General features: G+C 42.7%; 2 protein-coding genes across 3 annotated transcripts; both read left to right on the top strand.

The window, feature by feature from the left end:
- Positions 1-1,505: 1,505 nt before the first annotated feature.
- TPMT (thiopurine S-methyltransferase) lies at positions 1,506-15,686 on the top strand (the record flags this gene model as incomplete). 2 transcript variants are annotated; one of them, XM_080710015.1, is made up of 8 exons in its annotated part: positions 1,506-1,645; positions 2,872-2,964; positions 6,165-6,297; positions 10,116-10,168; positions 11,339-11,413; positions 13,243-13,328; positions 15,116-15,160; positions 15,574-15,686. In XM_080710015.1, the coding sequence occupies 8 exons, from the start codon at positions 1,506-1,508 to the stop codon at positions 15,684-15,686; spliced, it is 738 nt and encodes a 245-aa protein (XP_080566141.1). The 2 variants fall into 2 exon arrangements, with proteins under 2 accessions (XP_080566141.1, XP_080566142.1); XM_080710016.1 differs by lacking the exon at positions 15,116-15,160.
- Positions 15,687-22,850: 7,164 nt separating this feature from the next.
- Positions 22,851-24,044, top strand: NHLRC1 (NHL repeat containing E3 ubiquitin protein ligase 1; the record flags this gene model as incomplete). The annotated part of the gene is made up of 1 exon (XM_080710937.1): positions 22,851-24,044. The coding sequence occupies one exon, from the start codon at positions 22,851-22,853 to the stop codon at positions 24,042-24,044; it is 1,194 nt and encodes a 397-aa protein (XP_080567063.1).
- Positions 24,045-26,403: the final 2,359 nt, after the last annotated feature.

Here is a 26,403-nt window from a genome sequence, read left to right as displayed (position 1 = left end):
GACCCTGTTTTAAAATAAAGAATAAATAGGGCTGGGGGTGTAACTTGGAGATAGAATGCCCCTGGGTTCAACCCCCAATTAAAAAAAAAAAGACAGTTAATGGACCTGCAATTGTGTTTACATGGAGTTGGGGTGTTTTTTTTAGTACCTTTTGTTTGTATTTTCCACTGCAAAAAATATATATATTTAGAATAAAGACTTATGATATAGAAATAAGATATTGAACCCATGCATCTGTTTTTGCTCCCTCTTGAAACTCTACCAAAACAAGATTTTTAGAGGCATAAACTGTCATAAATGTGACTACTAAAGAGACTAGAAATGTAATGATGGGTACTGGGACATTAGGCAGAGCTTGGACTTGAATTAGTAACAAATACATGGAAACTTTGTAAATGAGAAAATAAGATAATGATTAACTATAGAATTAAGAGGTTTGCAAAAAGAAAAGCATTCATATGCTGCTATGTGGCGTAGCTGTGAGCAGCATTTACCTAGTTATAATAATGTGCACACCAGATATTTTATCAAAAATATGCTATGAGCCGGGCGTGGTGGCGCACGCTTGTAATCCCCGCGCTTGGGAGACGGAGACAGGAGGATCACGCAGGTTCGAAGCCAGCTGCGCTGGCTTAAGAGACCCTGTTTCCAAATAAAAAAATATAAAATAGCCCTGGGAGTGTAGCCTGAAGGTAGAAGGGTTTCCAGGAACCCCGGTACCACCAAAAAAATGTGTGTGTGTATGTATATATGTGTGTGTGTGTGTGTGTGTATACACATGTGTGTATATATACACATATATATACACACATAAATGTACATTATATATATATATATGCATGCTATGAGTATATAAAAAAGACAAGAAAGATGAGAAGATGGTGTATTTGTATATTGGGAAATTGGAAGAGATGTAAATGTTTATCTTCTCTAAAAGTTCCCTAGAAATGAAAATTAAGATACAAGCATGCTAATTTGAGATAGCATGATTCAGCTAAGAGTTAACAATGGTTGTGTCATTGGGAATGTGAACTACTATTTTTAAACAAATCAGTTGCACTCTTAAAACGGTGTGTACTATATATATTGATAAAAAGAATGAAATATTAAGATGTTAAAAAGAAGATGCTAGAAAAAAATCTAAGTTTCTGAAACTTAGACTGTTGTAGACTGCATAATGCCTGATTTTTTGTCCCCTCTCCCATCCATTGTTAAACTTACACCGTTTTACTCCAGTGTTAAGGACTAATTTGATTTATTTAAAGATCTTCCCAAACATGTAATATGATTTATGCCTCCACCACCAAAGTCATTGAAAAGCCATATTTTGTATGGCTTGTTGTATTGGGTGTTGAAATACTTTTTAAAAACCATACTGCCAAGGACAGTGGGTCTTCATTTAAATCAGCAATAGAATTGCAATGCCCTGAAATAGCAACATTACAAATATTTTCCATTTAAGCTCTGAAGATACCTGCCTGTGAGACAGAGGTGTCTACAGCACTATGGATGATACAAGAAAGTTACTCAATACTAAAGAGACCCCCAACACAGAGGTTCAGAAAAACCAAGTACTAACCCTGGAAGAATGGCAAGACAAGTGGGTGACTCGCAGGATTGGATTTCACCAGGAACAAGGACACCAGTAAGACGTGTTTGGTCTATGAAAGAGAAGTGCTGTATCCAAAACTGACTTTTTAAATAGAAATAATAATCTCAGTATACATTAATAAGCTGATTTTCATTGTGCATTTTTATTTTTTCATATATAGCTTTTTTTTTCTTTTGGTAGCAGGGATTAAACCCAAGGGCATTCTACCACTCAGCGACACCCCCAGCCTGATTTTTATTTTTTATTTGAAACAGAGTCTCATTAGGTTGCTGAGGGCCTAAGTTGCTGACACTGGCCTTGAACCTGTGATTCTCTTTTATCACCCTCCCAAGCACAGGGATTGCAGGCTAGCGTTTCTGAAATCAAAATGCATTTATGGCTATCATAGTTAAATTGGCAATGTGTTTTCTTAAACACATAATGTATAAATAATTATGTGACTAACAGTTCATGGCATCTTAGATTTACTGTATCTTTTTAATTACCCATTGCATATATGTATTAGTCATGCTGAAACAATATTTATGCTTACATCTCTTTATAATAAAAAGTGGTGCTGTTTTAACTACTTTCCCATATCATGTGTTTTGATGTTAAAATCATATCCAACCAGGCGTGGTGGCGCACGCTTGTAATCCCTGCGCTTGGGAGGCAGAGACAGGAGGATCGCGCAGGTTCATAATCAGCCTCGCTGGCTTAAGAGACCCTGTTTCCAAATAAATTTAAAAAATATAAAATAGGTCTGGGAGTATAGCCCGGAGGTAGAAGAGCTTCCAGGAACCCCAGTACTACCAAAAAAAAAAAAAAAAGAATTGTATCCATATAGTAGAGAGGGCTGTTAAGAGAAATTAATAAGTGAGCTACAGTGTTGAGCAACATATTAGCAGCCAGTGTTTGCCTTTGCAGTAGCAACAATAAAATTATGGAGTAACTGAGTAAAATGGTCATTCTATACATTGTTCTTTCAGGCAAACACTCCAGCTTTCCATGAGACATCATTGTAATTATCATTTTTATTGTTAACAGGAAACCCAGAGATTAACTCTCTTACCACTAACTAGCTGTATAACGGAGCATGTTGTCTAACTGTACTGTTTCTTCATACTATGAAAACTGGAAATTACAATATTGTTTATTCATTAAGGTTTGGAGAATATTAAGTGAGATGATGTACGAAAACGACTTAGTGTCATATAGTCTACTCCTGTCTTCTGTGCACTGGGCTAATTCAAACAACCAACTTTTTTTTTTCTCCCCAGGCTATTAAAGAAACATCTGGATACTTTTCTTAAGGGCAAGAATGAACTGAGGATATTTGTTCCTCTCTGTGGAAAAGCAGTAGAGATGAAATGGTATGAGCATCAACCAACATACTTGTCTTTTATGATAATTTTTTGGGTGAATATATAACAAGATATAGGCTAAAAATTTACATTTTCAGGAAATGCACAGAGGTTCTTGTTTGGGGGTGTCTGAGGATGGTACTAGGGATTGAACACAGGAGTGTTCTGAGTCACACACCGAGCGCAATTTTATTTTTTATTTTGAAATGAGGTCTCACTAAGTTGCTGAGTCTGGCCTGGAACCTGCGATGCTCCTGTCTCAGCCTCCTAAGTACTGAAATTACGGTCCACTGTGCCCAGCTTCAGACAATATTTTTAGTAGACTCTATTAATAAGCCACTATTGCTATGGATTACCGTAAAGTCACAAATGCAAAAATCATTTTCTATTTAGAACTCTGTTTTAATGATAATATACATATACATGCATACCTGCCAAGACATATATTCTCCCTCCGCCATGCTGGGGATTGAACCCAGGAGTGCTCTACCACTGAGCTACATCTCCAGCCCTTTTTTATTTTTTATTTGTTTACTTTTATTTGTAGTAGTAGGGATTGAACTCTAGGGTATTCTACCACTGAGCTACACCCCCAGACCCTTTTTCTTTTTTCTTGTTTTGAAATGGTCTGTCTCACCAAGTTGTGGAAGGTCTAGTTAAGTTGCTGAGACTGGCCATGAACCTGTCATCCTCCTGTCTCAGCCTCCCAAATACTGGAATTACAAGTGTGCACCATCATACTGAACTCATGTATTCATTGTTTAGGCTTAAATGTTGAGAACTTTGATCATTAAGCAGAAAAGAATAACGAATGTATGAAAAGCTTAGTAAATGCAAACTATAATAACTTTATTTATTTTATTTTATTTTATTTTATTTTTTTGTGGTACTGGGGGTGTAACCCAGAGACTTTCTACCTCCGGGCTATACTCCCAGCCCTATTTTATATTTTGTTTTTGAAACAGGGTCTCACTGAGTTGCTGAGAGCCTCACTAAGTAGCTGAGGCTGGCTTCGAACCTGCGCGATCCTCCTGTCTCAGCTTCCCAAGCGCTGGGATTACAAGCATGTGCCACCACGTCCGGCCCTATAGTAAGTTTAAAATGTTGTTTCCTATATTGGTGAACATCCCCAGAAGTCGCATGAATTTGGAGTTGCTTTCCCATTAGAAATAGTGGAGTTTTTGTAGCCCACACTCTAGCTAAGAGGGTATGCCAAATGGCTGCCACGGCCTTTGGGGGCCATTTCAAGTGTGGGGCCAGGCATGGTGGCGCACACTTGTAATCCCAGCATTTGGGAGGCGGAGACCAGAGGATCGCAGTTCGAGTACAGCCTCAACTACTTAGTGAGGCCCTCTGCAACTCAGTGAGACCCTGTTTCAAAATAAAGAATAAAAAATAGGGCAGGGGGTATAGCTCAGAGGTCTAATGCCCCCTGGGTTCCATCCCCAGACTAGCAAAAAAAAAAAAAAAGATTCAAGTGTGGCTACAAATTTGAGAATGTTTGGACTCTATTATTAGACCTATGTGCAAACTCATTGGAACAAAAGGAGTTACTTTGGAAAGAAAAATACTAACTTTAAAACAGATTGTTTTCATATTGTTATAAATGGTAACAATGTAGCAACATTAGACAAACAATATGAGGAATTTAGGGGAACTAAAGCCATTTGTAATAAAAATATCAAGGGCCTGGGAATGTAGCTCAGTGGTACACCCTTGCTAGTATGCATTAAGCCATGGGTTTGATCCCCAGCACTGCAAATAAAAATAATAATAATATTATCATACTTTAGTTACTGTAATTGCATGTAAGTTATTATGTTAGATAAATTTTTTATTTATGTAAGTAATCTACATATAAAGTCTATACAAACATCAGATGTGAATAAACTGGCCATATGCTAAAGCCAGAAGGTATTAAAATGAGTTGTTCAGATATTTAGGTTTTGTTTGCTTTGGTTTTAAACCACACTATCATAGGCCATACCTCATTTTTCCAGGTGTTGGATGAAAAATGAAAACATACATAGCCAATTTACATAACTTCTTTGTTCACGTTTTGTAACTTCAAAACATGTATGGAGAATTTAAGAAAAAAATTCCTACATATTACCTTATAAATATCTTAACCGGGTATGGTGGCGCACGCTTATAATCCCAGCACTTGGGAGGCAGAGACCAGAGGATCGCAGTTCATGGACACCCTCAGCTACTTAGTGAGACCCTGTGCAACTCAGTGAGACCCTGTTTCGAAAGAAAAAAATATAAAGTGGGGCTGGGGGTGTAACTCAGAGGTAGAATGCCCCTGGGTTCCATCCCCAATGCTGCAAAATAAATAATAAATAAATAAATAAACAAATAAAAACATTTCTTAGGAAAAAGGAAAGATCCGTTGTTAATATGTTTCATTTTAGAACTATAAACAGTTCCTGCTCTGTTCACAGGGCAAGCCTGTGCTCTTGTGTAGATAATAGGTTCAATCAGTCTTGTTCTTGTTTCAAAAATGGGAATTTTGTTCTAGTTCAATCGATGTATTAGGGAACAGTTTGAGCATAATATGAATTTCACATTTCTTTGCTGGGATTTCTTTGCAGGATTTTGCATAACATTTTGATTCTTTAGGAAGACGTGTGGTATTATGGCAGAACTCTGCTTTTATGCAATTTGACTAGATATTCATGTAGTTGATACTGTTTCCTCTTGAATCCAAGATCCCAAAACTGTGAATTTTGTAATTAGAAATCTTACCAGGAAAAAAAGTTAATTTTCTGCATGCAGTAATAACATAAATGTTTAGATAATATATTGCAAATAAATAGAAATTATGCGATTATTTTAGAAAAGTTCATTTCCTTAAACTAGTGCTCAGTAGCCAACACAGTCAGTGGCTACTATATTAGCACAGATAGACACATCTCCATCCTCAGAGTATTTTAACGGAAAGCACTGATTGAGGAAAGTTGAAAAACATTTCTATTACGTCAATATTAATTTTTCAAATTTTTAGTTTTCTCCTAAAGTTATATAAATCAATTTTGTAGAATTCCACATAACACAAGGTTTGAGAATATATAGACCCTAGGAAACCTCTTGAACCTGAATTTATATTAATCCTTTAAAAATCAAGATAATGTGTATGTTTTAAAGTAGATACCTTCAGTTCTGTATTTTAAGTAAAACTTCAAGTGTAAATACATGATTTTATGCAGGTTTGCAGACCGGGGACACAGTGTAGTTGGTGTGGAAATCAGTGAACTTGGGATACGGGAATTTTTTATGGAGCAAAACCTTTCTTACTCCGAAGAACCAGTCACTGAAATTCCTGGCACCAAAGTATTTAAGGTTTGTTTTCATTTTGGTAAATAACGATTTCTTACAGAAAAGGGTTTTCTCAGTATGAGTAAATGAGAATACTATGTACGGTGTCAGACGGCTCCTTTTCAATCACGCAGATTTACTTACATGTGATAAGCCGTAAGGGCTTCAAAGCACAAGCAGAATAAAGAGTTACGGGCTTAGATAGATGTAAAAGCTGAGGTCAAACCTCCTTGTACTCCAACTTTTAGACTTTGGGCTTTTTGTGGTACTGCTGCCAGGGCTGGAACACAGGGCCCTGCAAATACTAGGTGAGTGTTACCACTGGGCTTCACCCCTAGTTGCCCTCTCTTTAATTAATAATCTTGCCAGGTGTGGTGGTGCACGCCTGTAATCCCAGCATTTGGGAGGCAGAGAGTGTAGGATCACCATCCACGGACAGCCTCAGCTACTTAGTGAGGCCCTTCGCAACTCAGTGAGACCCTGTTTCAAAAAAATAAAAACTCCTGCCGGGCGTGGTGGCGCACGCTTGTAATCCCCGCGCTTGGGAGGCGGAGACAGGAGGATCGCGCTGGTTCGAAGCCAGCCTCGCTGGCTTAAGAGACTCTGTTTCCACATAAAAATGTTAAAAAAAAATAGGTCTGGGAGTGTAGCCCGTGGGAGTGTAGCCCGGAGGTAGAAGGGCTTCCAGGAACCCCAGTACCACCAAAAAATAAATAAATAAATAAATAAATAAATAAATAAAAATAAATAAAAATAAAAATAAAAACTCTAAAAAACAGGACCGGAGGTGTAGCTTGGAGCTAGAATGCCCCTGGGTTCCATCCCCAGTACCGCAAAAAAAAAAAAAAAAAGTTAATTAAATAATTTTCAGAGGACCCACTAAGGTGTCAAATCTTGCATATAAAACATTGAAGAAATGAAAGATAATATAGTGCCTATCTTAAAGAATCTATTAGTTAAGGAGAGAAGAGAAATAAGGACAAAGATATTTATAACACAGAACAAACTGGGAGAATTATTCAGCCTGGTGTAGGATTCTCCCTGAAGCCTGAAGCAGATTAGAAAGACTCAAGTCCACAGTCTCAGATGCCCCAAGAAGTTAGTTCCGTCTGCACAGTAGGGTTTTAAGAAGGAGCCTGCCTGGATGGATGCATCAGTGCATGTCTTTGTGGGATGTTCCTTGCAGGAAAGTAAACTCCTGGCAGACAGATCAGATAGGAGGATGTGGGCAGTGGAAGCCAGACGAGGAAGGTGATAGGATGAATTAAAGCAGTGTTTCCCCGGGGCAGGGTCCAGGGACTGAGTGGGGGTGAAGGGGTGATGGTTTCCCATTTCCAGCGCAATACCTGGTCAGGTGGTGGAGGATGAAGGAGCGAGTTGAAGGGCAGAGAAAAGGAATTCTGTTCTAGAATGATAGTGGGGAAAGAGTGGGGCTGGGGCTGGAAATGATCGTTTGGGAGTTGCCTTTATCCGGTGACCAGAGTGGTCTATGAAACGGCTCCACTAGCGCACAGAATAAACAGCTACCTCCCAAACGAGAGCTCGCAGAAACGGTCTTTAAGAAGGAGTCAGCTGGGCGTGGTGGCGCACGCTTGTAATCCCAGCATTTGGGAGGCTGAGACAAGAGAATCCAGGTTTGCAGCCAGCCTCAGCTATTTAGTGAGGCCCTTTGCAATTCAGTGAAACCCTGTTTCAAAATAAAGAATAAAAAGTAGGGCTGGGGATATAGCTTGGAGGCAGGATACTTTGAGGTTCCATCCCCAGTACTGCAAAAATAAATAAATAAAAATAAAAATAAATAGGGCTGGGGTGTAGCTTGGAGGTAGAATGTCCCTGGGTTCCATCCTCAGTAACACAAAAAGAAGGGGAGTTAGCTGCTTGTGTTGGAGGCTCTTGGGGTACCGGCACGGAGGTGGGTGGTCAGATGGGACATCCTGTACAGTTGGCTTGGGAGCATAATGGCATCTTTGGCTGGTCTGAGTTGGAAGGTGGTAAATATTAGGGAACCGGGCAATACAGAGTTTGTAATACTGCCTGTGGGCTGGTTGCCACAGGGGCTGTGGGTCAGAGTCCTAATGTCACATAGTCTGGCCATTGTCCATTTATCTGTTTAGTTCGCTCGCAAATATTTTCTAAATACTCTTCTAAAATCTGAAACAAAGCCAGGCGTGGTGGCTCACGCTTGTAATCCCAGCATTCGTGAGGCTGAGACAGGAGGATCCCAGTTTGTGGCCAGCCTCAGCTATTTAGTGAGACCCTCCGCAACTTAGTGAGACCCTGTTTCAAAATAAAGAATAAAATAGGGCTGGGGGTATAGCTCAGAGGTAGAATGCCCCTGGGTTTCATCCCCATTACTGCAAAAAAAATAAATAAATAAATAAAATCTGAAACAAATTGCCCAGCTCAATAGTAGGCTTGATGACAGTACTTTATTCTACAGTTTCCCCCACCCTACCCTGTTCTCACATCATCACTAGGAGCGCATTCAGTCCAGAGAGGCTTGGCCTGCTTCCAGATCCCGCTTGAGACAATGGTTCCCAGCCCTGGCTGCCCATTTAAACTCACGGGTCTCTGCAGATTTCCCAAGTCTCACCCCAAGTGAGTTCAATCAGAATCTTCCAGGGGTGGGACCCCAGCATCAGTACCATTTAAAGCTGACCAGGGGTCCCAGTCTGTAGCAAAGTTGAAGTCCACTAGCCATTCTTTCAGCCTCCAGACCCCCTTCTCTCTGGGCTGCCCCCACAGCGCTTCCAGGCTTCTGTTCAGAGACCTTCCCTCCTCCACTTGGAAACCTCGTTTCAGAGTCAAATCTGGAAGGTCCTGGTCATCTTTCCTACCCTGCCCCTCACCCCCACTTCTAGCTCCCAGGCTTCTCTGGTCTGAGCCATGGTTCTCTCCTGGAACACACGCAGTCCCCCACTTTGATGTTAACTGATGGGGCCGTCACTTGCTCAGCCTCCCCCAGGGCTCCAGGCAGTTCCTTGCTCTGTCTGTGCCCACATTGTTCACAGGCACAAAACTGTAACAGAACAGGCCATTCCCTATCAAAACGTCTTTCTGCCCACATCTCCGCCCCACTGGGCTGTCCTCATTGTGGCCAGAGACTGAGCAATTCACGTCCATTATCCAGGGTAGGTCCACCACGTGCTCAGGAAGTAAAAGCTCATTCGCTGAATAAAAAAGAGGGGGGCTCGACTCAATAACACCTTTCTTGAATAACATTTAAAATATCTGTCTATATGAGCATGCCTGGTAATGGACTGACTTGCAGATGTATGACTAGGATTTTAACAACCCCTGAAATAGATAATAGCACCCTGATCTTCAGAGGTATATGATTTTTCTCTTTGAGTAGACTCTAAAGAAGCCCATACAGGTTTAAAAGAAAAAGCCAGGTACTATTAAACTGCCATACATTATGAACTGTGTTTTTTTAAATTTTTTTATTGGTGCACTGTATTCATACATCATAATGGGATAAAAAAAAACATCTATAGACATACATGCACACATCGCCCAGTTAACCCCTACCCAATCCCTGCCCCATTCCCTCCCCATCCCTCCTTCCCATGCTTGGCTTAGTGGTTGACATCTAATATTATAGCAATTTATCCAAAATTAACAATGATAATCTCATATAACAGATTCATTTGTCTGATGTCAAGCTTTTGATCACGTAGAGATAACATTTCAACATTTCTTTTTGCTTTCTTATGAATTGTGTTTAATCTGCATTCCATGTTCTCTCTGCCACCTTTGCTTTGCTTGGGCCCGCTTTTCCTTCTCAGACTATTCATATATCACCTATTTAAGTAGAAGAAAAATTCATCTTTTCATTACAGAGTTCTTCAGGGAATATATCACTCTACTGTTGCAACATTTTTGATCTTCCCAGGTAGGTCTGAATGCCACATCTGCACTTTTTAAAAGGTGGGTGCTTGTTAGGCAGTGCTGGAGTGGGGAGCCTTTTTCTCCAATGGAAAACATTACTATGACCTGAGGCAGATAGGGAAAAGGGAGGGAGAGTAAGCTGGTGTATTCTACCTTGCACCTAAGCCTGTAACAAAAATGAATGCCAGTTATTAGAGTGGGGCAAGATCTTATCTCCTGAAACTCCTGCTACCTGAGCCAGGTGCTGGGAGCACAGGTTCTCCTGGTCTTTTGTTTCCCCTCTGATCTCTCAAGTCATAACAGGAGGAGAAGCTGCAGCCAAAAGCTCCTAGACCTCTTAGGAGATGGATAGCTCCCACATCCAGGTCCGTGCATCCTTGTTGACTCTATGAAGAAAAGCAGACATTGGCCGGGCGTGGTGCCGCACACTTGTAATTCCAGCATTTGGGAGGCTGAGACTGGAGGATCACAGTTCACGGACAGCTTCAGCTACTTAGTGAGGCCCTCTACAACTTAGTGAGAACCTGTTTCAAAAATAAAAAGGAGCCGTGTGGTGGCGCACACTTGTAATCCCCGCACTTGGGAGGCAGAGACAGGAGGATCGCGCAGGTTCGAAGCCAGCTGCGCTGGCTTAAGAGACCCTGTTTCCAAATTAAAAAGTATAAAAAAATAGGTCTGGGAGTGTAGCCCAGAGGTAGAAGGGCTTCCAGGAACCCCAGTACCACACACACACACACAAAAATAGAATAAAAAATTAGGGCTGGGGGTGTTACTCAGAGGAAGAATGCCCCTGGGTTTCACCCCCAGTACAAAAAAAAAAAAAATAGCAGACATGAGATCCTAAGATTTTTTGTTGTTGTTGTTGCGGGTCTGGGGATGGAACCCAGGGGCATTCTACCTTCGAGCTATACCTCCAACCCTATTTTTATTCTTTATTTTGAAACAGGGTCTCACTGAATTGCAGAGGGCCTCACTAAGTAGCTGAGGCTGTCTGTGAACCGTGATCCTCCAGTCTCAGCCTCCCGAATGCTGGAATGACAAGCGTGCGCCACCACGCCCGGTGTGAGATCCTAATTTCTTGACACTTGATGAAGTACCACCATTGTATATTGTTCAAGATTTGATTTTTCATATATAAAATGTTATACTTTTTCCCTTTCTTTTTTTCTGATAGAGCTAATATTGGCAAATTTGACAGGATTTGGGATCGAGGAGCATTAGTTGCTATTAATCCGGGTGACCGTGAACGGTATGTAATTTGGGTTTTTTTTTTTTTCTTTTTATCTGAGTTCCAGAAAAGTATAGGCTCTCACTACAGTGACCTGAGTATAAGGCTTGTGGCTCTGTCCCTTCCTTGATCAAAGTCCTCAGCTTCTCTAAGCCTCAGTTTAGTCCCCTAAACTGAGAACACTGGAACAGCTCTACTAACACATCACCACCTCACTGATATTATCAGGTAACCACTCTTAGGCACTTAACCGGGGCCTGGCATTGTTTGAAATACTTAATAGGGATTGAAACATTTAATCCACCTCTATTACTCAGTCTTCCATCACTATGACAAAATACCTGAAACAAACCAACCTAAAGCAGGAAGGGTTTGTTTTGGTTCACAGTGTGGGAGATTTCAGTCTGTGGTTACTTGGCCCGGTTACTTTGAGGCCTATGTAAGGCAGGGCACCATGGTGGAAGTGTGACAGAGGAGAAGAGAGACCAAAATATACCCTTTAAAGACACACCCCAGTGACCTACTTTCTTCAACTAGGCCCCGCCGCCTCAAGTTCCCACCATCCACCAACAGCCTGTTAAGTTCTTAAGCTCTGACTCCACAAGCACATGTTGAGGCCAGAGCTGTCATGATCTAAGCACCCTCTAGAGGCCCCACCTCTGAGCACTGCCACATTCGAGACCAGACCAAACTCTGACATCACTGAACGGGCCTGTGGGGCATATGCTATCACTGTTCCGTGATACTGATGAGCGACTTAAGGTCAGAGAGTCCGTTATCTGTCCCAATTTAGGCAGTTGGTGCAAAGGCCCAGCCCCTGATCTCTACATTAGACTACCTCAAAGGGTTAGTGTGGGAATATAAAGAAATGAGTATTAGCTCTTACTAGAGCATTTGTTATTAATGTTTTGGGTGACCATTCTTACTATACCTAATCTTTTTTTGCTGAGAGTGGTACTGGGGATTGAACCCGGGGCATTCTACCTCTGAGCTACACCCCTGCCCTGTTTTTTTGTTTTTGTTTTTTATTCTTTATTTTGAAACAGGGTCTCACTGAGTTGCAAAGGGACTCACTAAGTAGCTGAGGCTGGCTGCGAACCCAGATCTTACTGTCTCAGCCTCCCAAATTCTGGCATTACAAGCGCGCGCCACCATGCCCGACTTTTTTTTTTTTTTTTTTGTGGAGGTGGTGCTGCTGCTGCTGGAGAATCCAGCTGAGGACCTCATGCATGCTAGCCCAGCGCTGTTCCTAACCCTCACCTTGAATTTTTACCTGTGTGGTAGTCCTGTCTTTTCCCAACTAACTAGAGGGAAAGGGTTGTTCTATATCCCTAACAGATGCACCTAGGGAACTCCCACGGGGTACCAGTTAAACTGCAGCAGCCCAGGCTGCTGAGTCAGTCTTCAGGGATGGACCTCAGCATCTTTCCTCTCAGCAAGGGCCTAGGTGATTCTGATACCCAGACTGGTCTGGGAGCCACTGCCCTTGAGCACACAGCAGCATGACAGCCCTTCAGGAAGTACGTGTCCAAGGCCACCAGAGTCCTGAGTCCCTGAAGGAACCTCCACGAATCTTCCCATGAGACCCTCAGGTCTGACGGGCCCTGGGAGGAGGCTGCAACATGGTTCCCGCCTTACCTTTCCCGGCTTAGGCAGGGAGGCAGGGACATAATTTGCTGACCTCATTTCTTGTTTTTAAAATAAGAACCAGCTTTGTGTGATTGTTAGGAGACTTAAACTCAGTAGTGTTGATGAAAATAAATGCTGGCTTCCTTCCCTGCCTCCTGCCCCCCCCCCCCCAGCCTCTGCCTGTGGAGACAAACCTAACAGATACCTTGTTGTGTTTTTAGCTATGCAGAAATAATGTTGCCCCTGCTACAAAAAGAGTTTAGCTACCTTCTGTCTGTTCTGTCTTATGATCCGACAAAGCATGCAGGTAAAGCTGGCTTTATATTTCTTTTTCTGTTTGCCTAGTTTTCGAACTTAATTTATGATACGGATAAGATTTTTTCCCCCCTGACTTGTCTCCTTGGAAGCATATTACTTACACACATGAAGATAATTTTATTGGGGGCTAATGAGAACTATAAACATTTTTCTTTTCCCACACTGTATATGTTATTATATTCCTTACCTATTTGGTTCACCACCCATAACTCAAATTATAGAAGAAGGAGAAATGAATGATCCGACTGTAAGAGAAACCCCATGGGCCGTGTGTCACCTGCGTGGTAGATGCATAGGGCAGATGACGGTGCGTACACAGAAAATACACCCTCACTAGAGGACCGGCCAGCTGAGGAGGGATGTGGGGAGGTCAGAATTTGCAGGGAAGTCTCTAAACTGTTCCTTTCTAATTTCTGAAATGTTATAATTTACTTACTACATTCTATTATAACCCTCTGTTTTGAGTCTGTAATAAGGATGTTTTCTTCTGGACTCAGATTGCTGCATTTGGACATTGAAATTTAACACTTCTCATTGCTGGACTTTTCAGGGAGACGTAAAAATCAAATGCAGAGAGAGAGAGAGAGACAGAGAGAGTGTGTGTTTACTGAGGATTGGAACCAAGGGCATTCTACCTCTGAGCTACACTCCCAGCCCTATTTTATTTGTTTTACAACAGGGTCTCAGCCGGGCGTGGTGGCGCATGCTTGTAATCCCTGCACTTGGGAGGCTGAGACAGGAGGATCACACAGGTTCGAAGCTAGCCTCAGCTACTTAGTGAGGCTCTCGGCAACTTAGACCCTGTTTCCAAATAAAGTATAAAATAGGTCTGGGAGTATAGCTCAGAGGTAGACAGCCCCTGGGTTCCACCCCCAGTACCACAAAATAAATAAATAAATAAAACAGGGTCTCACCAAGTTGCAGAGGGTCTCACTAAAATGCTGAGGACAGCTGCAAACCTGTGATCCTCCTGTCTCAGCTTCCCAAGTACTGGGATTACAGGCATACACCACCACACCTGGTTAAATGCATAAACTTTTAATTTGTAAGAATCTGCTTTTTGATTTTTTAGTTGATTTTTTTAAGCGCTTTGTTTTATATATGCTTGCATATGGTTGTTTCTTTTTCTTTTCCCCAATAAACTAGGATTTAAAAAATTCATTAAAAGATGAGACCTAGTGTCCCTAATTAAGTCTGAGTCGGTCAGATAAAAATTGAAGTGAATGTTTCCAGAAGTTAGCAGAGCTAACCTGATTTAAATTCCATTCATGAACAGGAGGCCTAAGAAAGGGCCTGTGGGAAGAAAGCACACCAGGCCCTGGCTGGGGGTGGAGACTCAGTCCTGCTCTCCATGGAGCAGAAGGGAAAGCTCCTTGTAAAGTCAGAGTTTCACAGCAGAGTGGGAGGAGCTCATGGAATGCGGGCGAGTGCAAGCGATAGAAAATCAGTGCCCCAGAAGATGAAGGAACCCCAAAGGAATGTGTTAATGGACTCCACTGTGATTTCAGTGTTCCTAAGACCCATGGCTGGCTCAGTTGGCCACTTCATCTACGCTGCAGACTTGGGTGCAGCATGGCCTTTTGCTCAGTGGTGAGACTTGCAAAAACAGAATCAGAAGAACATGCCACATCCTCGCCTAGGTGGACGATTAAGTTGTATTCAGAATTAAGTACACCTAGGTCACGGGAAAGAAGCGAAGAGGCAGGCCCTGCATATTAAATTTTAGAGTTAAATTTGTAGAGACCATTCTCTACTCTTGTTTCTTTTTTTTCCTAGGCCCACCATTTTATGTTCCGGCTGCAGAAATTGGAAGGTTGTTTGGTAAGTTATGCTCTGGCCTTTTAAATAATGTCAACAGTTAACAGTTTTCAGCTGTTATTGAACTATTAGGACCCATAATGGAAGGAGAGGAAATTTAGAACGTAGAGACCATTTTATTAAAAATCGTTTTTGCCTAGAAAAGGGACCAACCTCCATAGTATGCCATTTTAGCGGTCTGCTGTATGTGAAAGAAATTTGAACTTTTCTACAGAGGTGGTATATTCACTTTTGTTCTTGGGAGCTATGAGTGATAATAATAATTTTGAGTTCAGAAAATTTGCCCTTAACATTTCCCTTTTTCCATTAAAAAGAAGAGAAAGACCTTCAGTACACAGCTTTTAAAATAATGTGAAGTATTTTTAGAAGCACCCCGATGTCATTCTACACAGTCTTGTCACTTTTTCCCATTTCAGGTAAACAGTGCAGTATTCTTTGCCTTGAAGAGGCTGATGTTTTTGAAGAACGACATAGAAGTTGGGGAATTGACTACATTTTTGAAAAATTATATCTACTTACAGAAAAGTGAATGAGATGCAAATCGAATCAAGTGGCAGCAACGTGTTTTGGAGTTTTGAGCAATTGAAAATTATGCTAAAGCTGCAAACGAGCGATCGTTTAAATTTCTCACGAATCATGTCATAGATCTTTGCTCAAAAATGCATATAATATTTAGAATAAAATACTACGAAACTTGGCCGAGACTGTCCTCGAACCTGCAGTCCTCCTTTCTTAGCCTCCCCCAAGTACTGGATTACAGGCATGTGCCACCACACCTGGCTAAAGTAGTTCCTTTGATGAAAAATGCATGATATGGAGCAAAATATTATACCTGTGTATTAACAGATTGCAAGAACGGTTTATAGTCAGCATTTACTCTTTGTATAATAAAGGAAAATACATAACAAATAAATATAAACACTGACGATCTTTATGAAGTTTAGAATCATTAAAGAAATGTAACAATTTAATAAGGCTTCAGGTAGCCCAAAATGACATAATACATTAGCTTTTACTAGAGCTTATATTCAAATTCTAGCATCTGTTTTCAGGTTTCCTCCATATGTGATTTTTATATGTAACAGAATCAAGAAACAGATTTTTAAAATTTTAATTAAACTAACCAACCTAGATGCAACAGATATTTTTCCCACTGTAAGAATAAATATTTTTAAAAGCTTTTTTTTTCGGAGTTTGGCAGTTTTTTGTTTCTTCTAATTTAATCTTGTTCAAATGAGCAAGTCTTATGAAGTGATTCAAAATTTGTTAGTTTTTCATGAACAATCATATTTGTTAAATCACACATTCCTCGCTAACCCCACACCTCCGATAGCTAAATAGTTTGCATTGTTTAGCTCGTAGTAATAGGGGGATATATATATATATATATATATATATATATATATATATATATATATATATTTTTTTTTTTAGAATGCATTGTTTAGCTCGTAGTAATAGGGGGATTATATATATATATATATATTTTAGAAATAAGTTCTTGTGTGTGTTCAATGTGGGACTAAAGTTGTTGATGGGCTTTTAAATTTCTATTGATGCATTATAATTATACAGTATAATTACACATAATAGTAGAGTCTCTTGTTACATATTTGTACGTGCAAATAATGTAATCTGATCATGTTCGCCCCCCCAGTACCTAATGGGGAAGTTTTTAGATTTCATTGAAAGAGAAATAGAGAGTGCTGAGCTGCAGAAAGAGAAGAGGAGAGGCCACGGGCTCTCTGCAACCCTGTCTCCATGCTTCCAGAAGCCCACGTGTCCAGGCTGGCAAGAAAGTCCTGTGGCCACCTGAGGGCTGAGTCTCCTTCTCTTGTACTAGCTAGAGTTGGTTTCTGTAACCTGCATCCAAAGACTCTTAAAGGATACAAAGGAGACGGCCTTATACAGTCGGTCTTTTATAGAAAAGCTGTCCTCATTGGGGGAATACTGTTTTTAAAAGTCTCAGAGCCAGACATGGTAGCACAAGCTTGTAATCCCAGCATTCCGGAGGCTGAGACAGGAGGATCGCGGTTCGTGGACAGCCTCAGCTACCTAGTGAGGCCCTTTGCAACTCAGTGAGACCCTGTTTCAAAATAAAGAATAAAAAATAGGGCTAGCCGGGCATGGTGGCGCATGCTTGTAATCCCTGCACTTGGGAGGTGGAGACAGGAGGATCGCGCAGGTTCGAAGCCAGCCGCGCTGGCTTAGGAGACCCTGTTTCCAAAAATAAAAATAGGTCTGGGAGTGTAGCCCAGAGATAGAAGGGCTTTCAGGAACCCCAGTACCACCAAAAAATAAAAATAAAAAAATTTAAAAAGTAAATAAAAATAAAAAATAAATAAAAATAGGGCTAGGGGTGTTGCTCGGAGGTAGAATGCCTCTGAGTCCCATTCCCACTACCACTAAAAGAAAAAAGTCTCAAGATAGAAGATACATACTACACATATATTATTTTAGAGCAACTGAGTTATACCCAAGATTTTCTAAAAATGCCTTTTATTTCACTTTGTACTTTAAATAATAATAAACACTTTAAATAATAAAGGACCTGAGCCTCTGTCCCTGCACACAGTGGTTTATTAAGTGGCTTGTCCTGCAGCAGATGGGAATGCTCTAATATGGACATTCAAAGTTACCAGTAATAGACAGGAGGAAACAGGAAATTATGTAATAGTATGTGTAGGTGATGAAAAAAATAGAAAAGAATACAACCAAACATTTCACACCTACCTCTAATGAGCCAAAGATCTGGTTCTATATAGTGTTAGTGTCTAGGGAGCCACAGAAGGTAGGCTGACAGATGCTTACATAAGCAAGGTCCTGAATGAAAGGGATTTCTGGACAGGTAAAAACCCCACAGTGATACTAGCCCAGGAGATTTATTTCTCACAATGTAGCACATGCTTCTCATTCTATTCTCATAAAAGGGAGCAATCTAGATGCATATCTGTGCATATGTATGGATGTATGTATACATGGCACATTATCTTTTCAAGAAAGATTTCTACTGAATCACTCATATATAATATATGTGTGTACACATACATACACACACACATTTGTGTGTGTGTGGTCTGTGGTACCGGGGATGGAACTCAGGGCATTCTACCTCTGAGCTACATCTCTAGCCCTATTTTATTCTTTTATTTTTTATTTTTATTTATTTATTTATTTTTTATTTTTTTGTGGTACTTGGGTTCCTGGAAGCCCTTCTACCTCCGGGCTACACTCCCAGACCTATTTTTACATTTTTATTTGGAAACAGGGTCTCTTAAGTCAGCGCATGCGGCTGGCTTCGAACCTGTGCGATCCTCCTGTCTCTGCCTCCCAAGCGTGAAGATTACAAGCGTGCGTCATCACGCCCCGCTTTATTCTTTTATCTTGAAACAGGGTCTAAGTTGCAGAGGGCCTCACTAAGTAGCTGAGGCTGGCCGCGAACCCGGATCCTCCTGTCTCAGCCTCCCAAGTATTGGGATTACAAGCGTGTGCCACCACGCCTGGCCTTTTTCTATTTTATCAGTCCTTTCCCCAGTCACTAAATACTTTGCAAAAACAATTTTTGGGGGGATGGCGCTGGGTTCTGAATCCAGCCTTGCACATGCTAAGGCATATATTCTCCCAGCAAGCTACACCTCCAGCCCAGGATTTTTTGAAGCTATGTATTTTCCCCTGACCTTGTGGTCAGCATGTATTCAGCGCATGTAAGTGTGTGCCCACCAGATGGTTGAAGATGCCAAGATACAGCCTGGAGCAAGACCAGACATGGAACATAGTTTATCTCCTCGAAGACAGGAGTGAAAGAAAGGGAGAGGAGATAAGTACAATTTTAAGAACAAACGAGATCAGTTGGACTCTCTATCTTTGGTTAAGTAGAGAAGGGCTGGTGCAAAGGGAGGGAGTGCTGGCTTCTGTTGACAGGACTGCCACAAGAAACCGGGGAGAGCCAGAAAAAGCTGAAGATTGCCAAGAATGCCCCGCTGGGACCCACTGACCGGTCACCACATTACTAAGAACTCAAACCTGAAAATTTTTTTTAGTTCTGAAGTTTGCATAACTGAGAAAATCTTAAGTCCCAATCAAATGCCCACAAGTTATATTTTCATACTTCAAATTTACCAATGAATTTATTTTGTTGTTTTTTGCTGTACTGGGAATTAAACCCAGGGGTGTTTTTTTTTTTTTTTTAATCTCTGAGCCACACCTCCAGCTCTTTTTAAATCTTATTTTGAGGCAATATCTCACTGAATTGCTGAGACTGGCCTCCAACCTGCAATCATCTTGTCTCAGCCTCCCAAATACTGGAATTACAGGTATGTGTCACTGTGCCCAGCAACCACTTGATTCTTGACAAATTAGGGCATGTCACAAAGGTTTCCAGCACACCATATTGTACAACTACCAGGGATGGAAATTCTTGGAAATGTCAGATCTATTGGTATTTTTTTTTTCTTTTTTTCTTTTTTTCCCCTAGTTTCCCTTGTGCAATACTTTCTGCTTTGTATTCCTGATGCCTTCCATGGTCAGAAAACCCACGTGCTGGCCGGAAGGTGCAGTACCACTAGTCGCCTCACGGGGGCAGCAAAGGCTCGAGAAGTTGGGATGCGCCCTCTCCCGCCGAGGCACTCAACACGCTAAAGGGCCGGGGGTTCAGCCGTGCACTGAGGTCTTTGAATAGTTTTAAAACAATGTGGCCTCAGAGACAAGTTAGAGCTCGTCAGGGATCCGCAGAGTCAGTTTTGAGAAGATAACATCTTGCTGCACAGATGTGGCCTAGATTCACGCCCTCGCCGCCAGCCACATGTGACTCCTGAGCCTGGGAATGTGCTTGAGTGTACGATAAACACTAGGTTTTACATAGTACACGCAGAAAAGAGAAAAATGGTTCATTAATATTTTGTGGTCAAAGTGATCATATTTTGGGTTAAATAAAATATACAATTAATGTTACTGGCTTCACTTTTTTAAAAGATGACTCCCAGACAATGTAATATAATATGGCTCTCATTTTTCTACTAGACAACACTAATTCTAAAAATATTCCATTTTTTATGTTCTGAGTGTGTGTGTGTGTGTGTGTGTGTGTGTGTGTGTGGTACAGGAGATGGAACTCATGGACAGTCTACCTTCAAGACACAATCCCCAGCCCTATTTTTTAATTCTTTGTTTTGAAACAGGGTCTCACTGAGTTGCAAAGAGCCTCACTAAGTAGCTGAGGCTGTCCTCGAACCCAGATCCTCCTGCTTCAGCCTCCCAAATGCTGGGATTATAAGTGTGCACCACCACATCCGGCTTGAGTGTGTTTCTTGACTTAAAAATTGTTTCTGAAAGAAATTTTTATCGGATGTGATTTTAGTTTGTTATTTATCTGGAATGGAAATGTATTCTGAAATCATACTATTAAGTTGATTCCTGTGTTTTAACAATACAATCTTTAGATTATGTAATGCTTGATAAGAAATTGTTCATTCTTAAACAATTAAAGCTCTCTTATTACATTAAAGCTCTCTCTAGAGCCAGGTGTGGTGATGCACACTTGTAATCCCACTACTTGGGAGGCTGAGACAGGAGGATCCTCGTGTTCACAGCCAGCCTCGGGTACTTAGCGAGGCCCTCTGTGACTTAGTGAGACCCCATTTCTAAAAAAAAGAATAAAAAATAGGGCTGGAGTGTAGCTCAGAGGTAGAATACCCTTGGGTTCAGTCCCCAGTACTGCAAAACAAAACAAACAAAAAAACTACCTTTCTCCTAAGGTTTTTACAGGAGCTAGAATCCTATTTCCAGAAGTGTAGCAATAAGAAGGTCAACAATCTATCTAATCTAAATAAACAGAAATGATCCTAATATGTGGTTTTGCCAAGGGCATTGCTCATGTAAGACATCTGGACAGGAAAGACTGTAATTACACAGCCGGTTGCTGAGAGAGGTCATAGGAACTCTTGCTGGAAGGTCTCAGCATGGGGTAGATCCTCTTTGCTGTCAGTCTTAAAAGATCAGAAGACGGGATCCACTTGAAGGTGTCACCAGACAGCGGTGGTTCTCCAAGTGGCTGGACAGCATAATCACCTGGGGAGCGTTTACAAACCCCAGTGGCCTGGACCACACCCCAGATCCACGTCCGAGGATGAACCCCAGCTGCTGACACGTGCAAACAAGAGTGGGGTCTTCAGTAAAACGGCCTGGCTTTAAATGATAGCCCAACCAGCCAGGCATTGTGGTGCATGTGAGCAATCCCAGTACTTAGAAGGCTGAGCCAGGAGGATGGCAGGTTCAAAGTCAGCCTGGCAACTTAGCAAGACCCTGTTTCCAAACAAAAAATAAGATAAAATAGGGCTGAGGGTATATAGCCCAAAGGCAGAAAGGCCCCTGGGTTCCACCCCTAATACCACAAAAAATAAAAATACATATAAAATAAGTAAATTACAGCCCAAGCTCTTCCTAACCATGGACCCTAGACTTGATGTTTAACTTCTATGAACTCTACTGCAGAAAAGGAACGATGAAAATAATAGGCCCACACAGGATTGCCTGAGATTTAAATAAGAAAATCTCTGTAAACCATTTAAAAGAAGACAGGCATGGAGTAAACGCTACAGTATTGTTAACTAACAGCTTTCTTATTTCATAATTATCTGGAAGACACCTGCAGCAATGGTTCCCCAGATGATAGCCACTTACCTAGTGCATTTCTTTCCTTTTCTTTTCTTCTCTCTCTCTCTCTCTTTCTTTCTTTCTTTCTTTCTCTCTTTCTTTCTTTTGGTACTGGGGCTGGAACCCAGGAGCATTCTATCTCCAAGCTACACTACCAGCCTTATTTTTTATTCGTGTGTGTGTGTGTGTGTGTGTGTGTGTGTGTGTGTTACTGAGAATGGAACCCAGGGGCATTCTATCTCTGAGCTACACCCCAAGCCCTATTTTGTATTCTTTATTTTGAAACAGGGTCTTACTGAGTTGCAAAGGGCCTAAGTAGCTGAGGCTGTCCTCTTGTCTCAGTCTCCCAAATGCTGGGGTTCCAAGCTCCCTCTCCTTTTTTTCCGTTTGGAAAAAGGGTCTAACTAAATTGCTGAGAATCTCGCTAAAGTCCTAGGGCCGGCCCTGCGTGGTGGCACACGCTTGTAATCCCAGCATTTGGGAGGCTGACACGGGAGGACAGCGGTTCGTCGACAGCCTCAGCTACTACTTAGTGAGGCCCTTTACAACTCAGTGAAACTCTGTTTCAAAATAAAGAATAATGATTTAAAAAATAGGGCTGGGGATGTAGCTTGGAGGTAAAATGCTCCTGAGTTCTATCCCCACTGCCACAATAAATAAATAAATAAATAATAAAATAAAGAATAAAAAAGAATAGAATGCTCCTGGGTTCTATCCCCAGTACCGCAAATAAAATAAAATCCCTAAGGCTGGCTTCTAACCTGCAATCCTCCTGCCTCAGCCTCTCAAGTACCGGGATTGCAGGCGTGCGCTGCAGACAGGCTGAATAATAGTGGGCAACCCGCTTGACCTGCACGGCGGCGTTTCCTCACCCTTAAAGGGGAATTAACCCTCCCCTGGCTGCAGGTGCGCTCTGGGGTCAGCGCCCGCGCTGTGCGTCCGTCTCGCCCCTGCCCGCCATGGCGCTGGGCAGCAGGGGGCAGCAGGCGGCGCTGGGCGTCAGGGCGCTCGCCCCGCCCAGGGGCCGGACCGCAGACTCGCCATGGCCGGGGAGGCCTCGGGGGCCTCTGGGCCCTCGGGGGCCGCGCTGCCCGAGCTCGTGCACGAGGCGGAGACCAGCCTGCTGGAGTGCAAGGTGTGCTTCGAGCGCTTCGGCCACCGCCAGCAGCGGCGCCCGCGCAACCTGCCCTGCGGCCACGTGGTGTGCCTGGCCTGCGTGGCCGCCCTGGCGCACCCGCGCACGCTGGCCCTCGAGTGTCCCTTCTGCAGGCGAGCCTGCAGGGCCTGCGACTCCAGCGACTGCCTGCCCGTGCTGCACCTGCTGGAGCTGCTGGGCTCCAGCCTGCACCAGCCCCCGGCCGCCCCCTGCGCCGCCCCCAGCATCCCCGGGACCCTCACCTGCCGCCACGCCTTTGGCGGGTGGGGCACCCTGGTCAACCCCACCGGGCTGGCCCTGTGTCCCAAGACCGGACGGGTCGTGGTGGTGCACGATGGCAGGAGGCGGGTCAAGGTCTTTGACTCCGCGGGAGGATGCGTGCATCAGTTTGGAGAGAAGGGAGACGCGGCCCAGGACGTGCGGTACCCGCTGGACGTCACCGTCACCCACGACTCCCACCTGGTTGTCACCGACGCCGGCGATCGCTCCATCAAAGTCTTTGATTTTTTCGGCCAGAGCAAGCTCGTCGTCGGAGGCCAGTTCTCCTTACCATGGGGCGTGGAGACCACCCCCCAGAATGGGGTCATGGTGACTGATACCGAGGCAGGGTCCCTGCACCTGCTGGAAGTCGACTTCCCCGAAGGGGTCCTTCGGAGAAACGAAAGGTTGCAAGCTGACCTGTGCAATCCCCGAGGCGTGGCGGTGTCGGGGCTCACCGGGGCCGTCGCGGTCCTAGAGCACCCGGTGGCCCTGGGCACCGGGGCCTGCAGCACCAGAGTGAAGGTGTTCAGCTCCAGTATGCAGCTGATGGGCCAGGTGGATACCTTTGGGTTAAGCCTCTTCTTTCCCTCCAGGGTAATGGCTTCGGCTGTGACCTTTGATCACCAGGGGAATGTGATCGTGGCAGATACCTCGGGTCCCTCCATCCTGTGTTTAGGACAACCTGAGGCGTTTCCAGTCCTGAAGCCCATGGTCACTCAGGGTCTTTCCCATCCCGTGGCTCTGGCCTTCACCAAGGAGAATTCTCTTCTTGTGCTGGATGCTGCCTCGCATTCTGTAAGAGTCTATAAAGTTGACTGAGGGTAATGGTGTGGGGAAGGGGGGGAGCCCGGGCCCCGGAGTTTGAAGCCCCGGCCCTGTCCCAGAATTACAAAAGTTAGGGTGATCATTAAAGAAAAATAATTAAATCCACCATTTATTGAATGCATACTGCCAGGGCTAAGAAATTTGCAAATATTAGTTCACTGAGGTCATTTCTATTATTAATATCTATTTATTCGGTTTTGTGCTCCTGAGGATTCTATCTCTGAGCGACACCCCCAGCCCTATTTTTGTTTTTATTTTGAAACAGAATCTCATTAGATCGATGAGAGTCTCACTATTTACTGAAGCTGTCTTCTAACCGGCGATCTTCCTGTCTCTGCCTCCCAAGTACTAAGATTACAGGCGTTGCCCCCACCCTGTACCCAGCTATTATTCTCACTTTAGAGATGAGAAAACGGAGACCTAGAGAGTTTAACTGACTTCCCCAAGGTCATATTTACTTACTGTGACAGTCACAATTGGAACTGGCTCGAGACCCCTTAGTTTTAAATAAGATACCAGATGTGGAAAAAAATATGTGAATATATATTGTTGCTGTGTGAACTGTCTTTACAAGTAAGTAGCTAATTAGTTCAGTTAGATGTGCAAAGAAAGAAAGGAGACTTTTCAGAGGATTTTGTAGTGGGCGTCAGAGTTTAGTTCTCAGCTGCTCTAACAGTATATGAGGTGAAGTCACTGTTGGTCCTGAGTTACTTGAATAAGGAAAAACAATTGGACTGCTTATTAACAAGGTGAACGTGTCTTTTATTATCTGTGTCTCCTCGTTGGTTGACAACGACCTACAGAACACTACATACTAGTGTCCCAGACCTGATGATGTGCCTGTTGACATTTATGATAATAAGTCAAGTCACCGTAACAGGTTCATAGCAGAAAACATTGTGCTTGCCTCTTCATTATCGGTGGTAACTGAAGCACTTTGTGATGGGGGCTTTCTCTTGTGCAATTTGAATTTATCCCATGTGTTGCAAACGCTGTGTACTAAATAAACAGTTCCACTGATCCTTTTAGACCACTGGTAAACACTTAAATACCTCTTGAATCGAAGTGTAGCTTTGACAAGATTAATTTGTTAATGTTGCAACTGAGTCAATATATGGGTGGAAAGTTCAGGTGAAGTTGCTGGTTCTTTATTAATATTTTTTTCTGAGATAAAGACAGAGAGGTTCATTAAGGAAAAGTGAGGATGTGGGCCAGCTCCAGAGTGTGAGAGGCCAGCTGGCTCTTTAGAATTGTATATATATTTTTAAAGCTAAGGCAAACATCCTGGTGGTTATTTATTAGTACAAATAACTGCCTTCAAAAGCAACAAGAAAAATAATGTGTCAGGGAGAAAATATGGCTTTTTTTTTTTTCTTACTGAAGATTGAACCAAGGGCATTCTACCTTTCAGCTGTAACCCCAGCCCTTTCTATTTATTTTAAAACAAAGTCTCCTTAAATTGCTGAGGTTGGCATCAAAGCTGGCATCCTTCTGTCTCAGCCTCCCAAGTACTGGGATTATAGGTGTGTGCTGCTGCACCTGGGAAAAATGTTGCTTTTGAGCCAGGGGTGGTGGCCCACTCTTGTATCTCAGTACTTGGGAGGCTGAGACAGGAGGATTGCAGATTTGCGGCCAACTTCAGCTACTTAGTGAGGCCCTCTGAAACCTAGTGAGACCCTGTTTCAGAATAAGGAATAAAAAAATAGGGCCGGGATGTAGCTTGGAGGTAGAATGTCCCTGAGTTCCATCCTCAGCATCACACACACACACACACGCACACACACAAATACATACAAATACTGCTTTTGAAAAGTGAGAGTTTAGCTGGGCATAGTGGCCCACACTTACAATCCCAGGACTTGGGAGGCTGGGACAGGAGGATCACAGATTCACAGCCAGCTTCAGCTACTTACTGAAGCCCTCCACAATTTAGTGAGATCCTGTGTAAAAATAAAGAATAAAAACTAGGGCTGGGGGTGTAGCTTGGAGGTAGAATGCCCCTGGGTTCTATTCCCAGTATCGCAAAAAAAAAGAAAGAAAGGAAGAAAGAAAGAAAGAAAGAAAGAAAGAAAGAAAGAAAGAAAGAAAGAAAATTGAGAGCTTGTAACTGATGACTTAGCAACAAAAATTAGTATGCCATTATACAAAGCGCATACTACAATCATATGATGTATACACTAAGGATAGCCCCATTGTGAGTAAGATGTATATTATCATGAGTAGGTTGTATTCCAAAAGATTGTCATTTGTCTTCGGGAGTAAAGTGTGAGGGCCGGGTTCTCATGTCAGTTCACACAAGCTCGATTTGCTGCCACTGCTCATTTTATAGACCACTAAATAGCAAGACTTCCGG

Source organism: Muscardinus avellanarius (assembly GCF_963383645.1).
Source record: "Muscardinus avellanarius genome assembly, chromosome: 14".
Lineage (NCBI taxonomy): Eukaryota > Metazoa > Chordata > Mammalia > Rodentia > Gliridae > Muscardinus > Muscardinus avellanarius.
This window is presented reverse-complemented; position numbering and strand designations above follow the sequence as displayed.